At 41.1% G+C, this 6,495-nt stretch overlaps 1 protein-coding gene across 3 annotated transcripts in view; it reads right to left on the bottom strand.

The window, feature by feature from the left end:
* Window positions 1-5,999: 5,999 nt before the first annotated feature.
* Window positions 6,000-6,495, bottom strand: part of LOC119878876 (ankyrin repeat domain-containing protein 26-like) — a 41,908-nt gene continuing 41,412 nt past the window's right edge. For all 3 annotated transcript variants that reach the window (XM_038589427.1, XM_038589428.1, XM_038589429.1), the window contains one exon: window positions 6,000-6,250. In XM_038589427.1, coding sequence (XP_038445355.1) covers window positions 6,237-6,250 — 14 coding nt within the window. In that variant the 3' untranslated portion in view covers window positions 6,000-6,236. The remainder of the gene's footprint in view (window positions 6,251-6,495) is intronic.

Below are 6,495 nucleotides of genomic sequence, written 5' to 3'. Positions count from 1 at the left end.
CCTATCTTGGAAGCTCTTTATCTCTCCTATTCTGAATGAGCTCCTGCTCGATAGAGTATTCTTGGCTGCAGGTTCTTCTCATTTAGGACCCTGACTATATCCTGCCAGCACTTTCTGGCCTGCCAGGCCTCTGTGGCGAGCTCTGCTGTTATTCTAATACTTCTGCTCATAAGCGTTAGGGATTTCTTGTCTCTTGCTGCTTTAAGGATCTTCTCTTTATCTTTGGAATTTGTAAGTTTTACTATTAAAGGTCGAGGTGTTGAGTGGTTTTTATTCATTTCCCCAGGGCAGGGGTGGGGGTGGGGGAATCTATCTCCTGTATCCGAATGCCTGTTTCCCTTCCCAAGTAAGGGAAGTTCTCAGCTATGATTTGTCCAAATACACCTTCTGGTCCTCTGTCTCTGTCGGTGCCCTCTGGAACCCCAATTAAACGTAGATTTTTTCCTGCTGAGGCTGTCATTTATTTCCCTTAACCTTTCCTCGTGATCTTTTTTTTTTTTTTTCTTTTTTCCTCAGCTTCCTTCCTTGCCATCAACTTGTCTTGTATGTCACTCACTGGTTCTTCTACCTCGTTAACCCTCATTGTTAGGACCTCCAGTTTGGATTGCATCTCATTTAATTGATTTTTAATTTCAGGCTGATGAGATCTCAATTCTGCAGTCATGAAGTATCTTAAATCCCTTATCCTTATTTCTAGAGCCACCAGTAGGTTTAGAATTGTGTTTCTGAATTGGCTTTCTGAATTTGAATTGTATTCCAAACTTTGTAACTCTATGGGAGAGAGGATGTTTCTGATTCTTTCCTTTGTGGTGAATTTTTCCTTCTAGTCATTTTTCTCAGTGCAGAGTGGCCAGAAACAAGTTGTACTGGAAAAAGGAGAAAGATAGAGAGAGAAAAAAAAGGGGGGGGGGGGAGGCGGAAACAGAAAACAAAAAACAAGAGGGAGTATCCTCTGATTCTATATATTGTAAATCCCTCGACTTCCCCTGTTAGTTTCCAGCACTGCTTTGGTCAAGAACTTGCTTTCCCTGTCCTTCCAGCTGGTCTTCTGGGGCATGGGCCTGCTTCTACAAGCAATGCTGATTCTCAGAGGTGTGTGCACCTGGGGGAGCTGCCCAGCCCCCTGCCAGGTGCAGGGCTCAGTGGGAGCTGTTTATCCTATGAGGCCCCTGCTGAGTCCCTGGTAAAAAGTGACAGTAGGAGGAACAACAGTGGCGGCGGCCAGGTCTCCAGCCCTGGAGTCAGCTCCCGCAGTAATTACCACAGCTCCCAGTCCGAAGGGGCCTGGGTGCTCCACAGGCGGGCTGCACCCAGAGCAGGAGCCTCCTTACTGCCGTGTGTTCTCTCGGCTTCCGCCTGTCCCGGGGGGAGTGCCAGATCCTGGGCTGCTTCCCCTGGTGCCCTGGGATCTGGGGCCTGTGCCGCTGGAATCACGCTCCTGGGCCATGCAGCCCCCTCGAAGCGGAGCCGCCGCCTGAGCCGCTCCTGGCCCCTCCGGGCGCATGCTGCAGCCCTTTAGGGAGCTCGGCCCATAGTATGTGGCGCCCTCTCCCTTGGGGCGCAGTTCCTCTGTTAGTGCCCCTGGGAGCCTGAGGGCATCCCTGCCCATCCTGGGATCCTGCCCGAACTCCCTGCAAGTGCCTTTCCTTCCGGGAAGATTGGTAAACCTGCATCTCTGGGACTGGCCTTTCCTGTACTGGGGTCACTTGCCGCCAGGTCTGAGCCAGGCTCTTTGCGGGGCCTCCTCCCCCTTGGATGCTTTTTATTTTTTCCGTCTTCCTACTTTGATAGAAGTGAAAACTCTTCACTGTAGCATTCCAGCTGTTTTCTCTTTAAATCTCAGGCCGAATTCCTTGTGCTCTCTTAAGTAAAATCCTTTTTATTTTAAAAGTGGCTTAAAAAAATCCATGGATGCTACATTTGTGGTGAGCATAGTATAATGCATACAGAAACCGAATGCCTATGCTGTACACCTGAAACTACTGTAACGGGTTAACTATACTCAAGTAGAAAAAACTTTTAACTCCATAAAATAAAATAAAATAAAATAAAATAAAATAAAATAAAATAAAATAAAATAAAATAAAATAAAATAAAATAAAATAATAAAATAAAATAGGAGATAAAAGAACTGATGCCACAGATATACAAGTATCACAAGAGATTATTGTGAACCATATTGCAAGCACCCATATTGTGAAGTCTATATGGCCAAGAACAAGGAACAGCCTTGCTCTACACTGAATATTTCTATACCCACTCCTCCAAACTCAGGTTTTAAGTCTTAGTGTTCAATGTGATGATATTTGGAGGTGATGCCTTTGGTAAGTGATTAAGTCATGAAGGTGTAGTCCTCCTGATTTGAGATTAGTGCCCTTCTAAAGGAGGCTGGAGTGAGCTCCCTTGACCCTGTCCCTTATGAAGACATAGGAGGAAGACAGGCACTCATGAACCAGGAAGCAGACCCTCACTGGACACTAATCTGTCAGTGCCTTGATTTTGGACTTCCTAGACTCCAGAACTATGAGAAATAGTAAGATAGTTTATCAAGATAGCTGATCCTGGGGATCCCTGGGTGGCTCAGCGGTTTGGCACCAGCCTTTGTCCCAGGGCATGATCCTGGAGTCCCAGCATCTTGCAAGCCCAAGTCTTGCATTGGGCTCCCGGCATGGAGCCTGCTTCTCCCTCCTCTTGTGTCTCTGCCTCTCTCTTTCTCTCTCTCTCTACATCTATCATAAATAAATAAATCTTAAAAAAAGATAGCTGAGCTGATAGAAGCTCAATATGCAAAGTATTTTTATTTCTATAAGCTATAAACAGGAAATGAAGTTGATTTTTAAAAATAATTTAAAATAGGATCAAAAGTATCAAATAACTGAAAATAAATCTAAAATATATCTTGCAGGATCTTTATAAGAAATTTTTTTAAACACTGAGAGTAGAGCAATTAAAATATTGTTTGGAAAACTCAGTATTATAAATGTCTCTTCCCTTCAAAATATTTATAGATTCAATGCAATCCCAATCCAAATCTTTGCATTGTAAAGCTTCATAAGTTGATTATAAAAGACCTATGGAGCCCTTTCCCCCTTTATCCTTTCCGTTCCCAAAGATTTCAGTCCAAAAGCACAGGAACAGAAACAAGGAGCGGTGGTGTCCCAGAGGGAGGTATTGGAGCCTGGCACAGAATTGGGAAGGCATAAATGTAGGAGTGCCACCTGAACAGTCTTAGAGCTCAAGACATAGCATCTCTGAAAGGTGAGTAACTTAGGATGAGGTATCACAGACTTCAAAGGTTCAGGAGGCATCCACACAGGGAAAGAACAGCCCAGCATGGGTTTTCAGAGCCTGTAAGTGAGGCACATCATCTGCAGAAGTGGCCTGGTACAGGGTATTTCAGAAAGGAGGTTTTTATATATCTCAAAGTACTTCTCCATAAAATACTAATTGTAAAGTGCAAAGTTAACATTCTGGGGAAGAAAACTGAAGATACTACTCCAGCGATCAACGTCACCAACCATGGGACAAATCAAAACTGTAGGTCACGTGATATGATGCAATGAGAAGAGTAGAGGACCAGTTCAGTTGTGCTCTTGCTAAAATACATATATGTATATGTATATAAATATAATCTTAATTTTATCATAAGGAAACATAAGATACGTAAGAAAAACCCACACTGAAAAGACATTCTACGTTACTGGAATGAACTCTTCAAAGGATTAAAAGTCACAAAAATCAATGGAAAGACTAAGGAACTGTTCTAAACTGAAAGAGACTAAGAAACACAACATCTTAGTTCAGTACATGGTTTTGAATAGGACCTTCCTTGCTATAAAGGATACTACAGACAAATGTCAGAGCTTTAAAAGAATATGAGGTTTATTTTATTTTTTTAGAAGATTTTATTTATTCATGAGACACACACACACAGAGAGAGAGAGAGAGAGAGAGAGAGAGATGCAGAGACACAGACAGAGGGAGAAGCAGGCTCCATGCTATGAAAGGAGCCTGATGTGGGACTCGATCCCCGGTCTCCAGGATCACACCTTGAGCTGCAGGCGGTGCTAAACCACTGCGCCACCGGGGCTGCCCAGAATATGAGGTTTAGATGATAGAGGGGATAGTTGACGTAGCAATTGCACAACTGGGTATTTACCCCATAGATACAAATGTAGTGAAATGAAGGGGCACCTGCACCTCAATGTTTATGGTAGCAATATCCACAATACCCAAACTGTGGAAGGAGCCAAGATGTCCTTCAACAGAGGAATGGATAAAGAAGATGTGGTATGGGACCCCTGGGTGGCTCAGCGGTTGAGTGTCTGCCTTTGGCTCAGGGCATGATCCTGGGATCCGGGAAGAGTCCCATGTCCGGCTCCCTGCATGGAGTTTGCTTCTCCCCCTGCCTGTGTCTCTGCCTCTCTCTCTCTCTCATGAGTAAATAGATGAATTCTTTTAAAAAAAAAGATGTGATATACATACAAAATGGAATATTACTCAGACGTCAGAAAGGATGAAAACCTACCACTTACATCAATGGGCATGGAACTAGAGGGTATCAGGCTGAGTGAAACAAGTCAACTGGAGAAAGACAATGATCATATGGTCTCCCTCATAGGTGGAATATAAGAAATAGTGCAAGGAGGGGAAACTGAATGGGGAAAAATCAGAGAGGAAGACAAACCATGAGAGACTCAACTCCAGAAAACATACTGAAGGTTGCTGAAAGGGAAGTGAATGGGGGGATGGGGTAAATCAGTGATGGTCATGAAGGAGGGCATGTGACGTGATGAGCACTTGGTGTTACATGCAACTGATGAATTATCGAAAACTTTATCTGAAAACGATGACCCTTCTAAATGTTGGGAAATTGAATTTAAATTTAAAAACATAATGTATACCTAACATAGTTTGAATGGGTGTACTTATATGCCAATTTTTAAAAAACACAGTACTGTAAATGTATTTTCTCTTCCTTCTGATCTTTTTTTAAAAGATTTTATTTATTCATAAGAGGCAGAGAGAGAGAGAGAGAGAGAGAGAGAGAGGCAGAGACACAGGCAGAGGGAGAAGCAGGCTCCATGCAGGGAGCCTGATGTGGGACTTGATCCCGGGTCTCCAGGATCACACCCGGGCTGAAGGCGGCGCTAAACCGCTGAGCCACCCGGGCTACCCTCTTCTGATTTTTCTTAATAACATTTTTCTCTAGCTTACTTTATAAGGAGAATATAGAATGGAATACATATAACACGCAAAAAATAGGTTAATTGACTGTTTTGGTACAATATTCTGGTCAACAGTAGATTAGTAGTAGTTAAGTGCCTGGGGAGTCAAAAGTTCACAGATTTTTACACAGAGGATCAGTGCCCCCCTAAGCTCCATATTATTCAAGGGACAATTGTATTAGTGTTGATTTTCTGATTGGCAGGGTTGTACGGTAGCTATGTGGAATGTACTGACTTGCAGGATATAGGGGCCACAGGAATTGGGCATAAATTAACAATTTACTTTCAAACCATTCTGGAGGGAAAAGGTCGTTTTCTCTATTTTTTCTTTTCTCTAATTTTAAGACTCTTCTCAAAAAGTAAATTAAAAAAAAAAAGAAAAGATAAAAAGCCTTAGGCAAATCTTTTTCACCATGAGGAAAGAACTATGAATAATAAGTATTTAAAATTGAAATTATACACAGGGTTTATGGCACTATAAAAATTGAAATACATACAAACATTGGTGATAGCTTTAGCAGCAGTATATCAAAATGATGTGTGTCTAAATCCATATGTCTAGTAATAAAACATAGAAAATACAAAAAAAAAAAAAAAAAAAACAACTACCAATTACCAGCCCCAAAACATTATCAACAACTTGGTCCGATCTACTTGGGCAGATTGGAGCCTGTAAAACTCAATAATGCTGGTTTCCATGTAGAAAATATGCTTAAATTTAATCAGATGCCAAGAAACATAGCTTAAAATAATATATAAACTTTCATTACACACGATATAACAACATTTCCTTTAATAAAGATTTTTTGTACATCAGATATTTACTGGGAAACAATTAAAATGTTATATTAAACATCTAGGTAATAAACTTTTACTATATAGCTTTCAGATCATATACTTTCTATTCAAAATCTCTACATATTCTCGTGATGCTTGCAGTACTAGATCTTGATTTACATTTGATTCGTCAGTAGGTCCTAAAGGAGAAGATCTACAGAATCCTGATTCTCAATCATGAGCAACTGAAAAAGAGAAAGAATAATATTCTTTATCTGAAATACTTTGTAGTTAACTAGAAGTTAGTAAAAAAAAAAGTTGGAATCTTCTGAGTGTTAAAAGGATGAAAAATATCTACATATAACTACAATATAAAATACAAGATTACTATTAAATCAAGTTTGCTCACGATTGCCCATTGAATTAATTACTACTGTGGATAAACACTAGAGCTTCTGGTTTTCTCATTACAAGATGAGATTGCAAGCTG

The sequence above is a fragment of the Canis lupus genome, unplaced genomic scaffold (genome assembly GCF_011100685.1).
Source record: "Canis lupus familiaris isolate Mischka breed German Shepherd unplaced genomic scaffold, alternate assembly UU_Cfam_GSD_1.0 chrUn_S2027H2226, whole genome shotgun sequence".
NCBI lineage: Eukaryota > Metazoa > Chordata > Mammalia > Carnivora > Canidae > Canis > Canis lupus.
The sequence above is the reverse complement of the archived record's forward strand: the minus strand, read 5'-3'. Positions and strand labels throughout refer to the sequence as shown.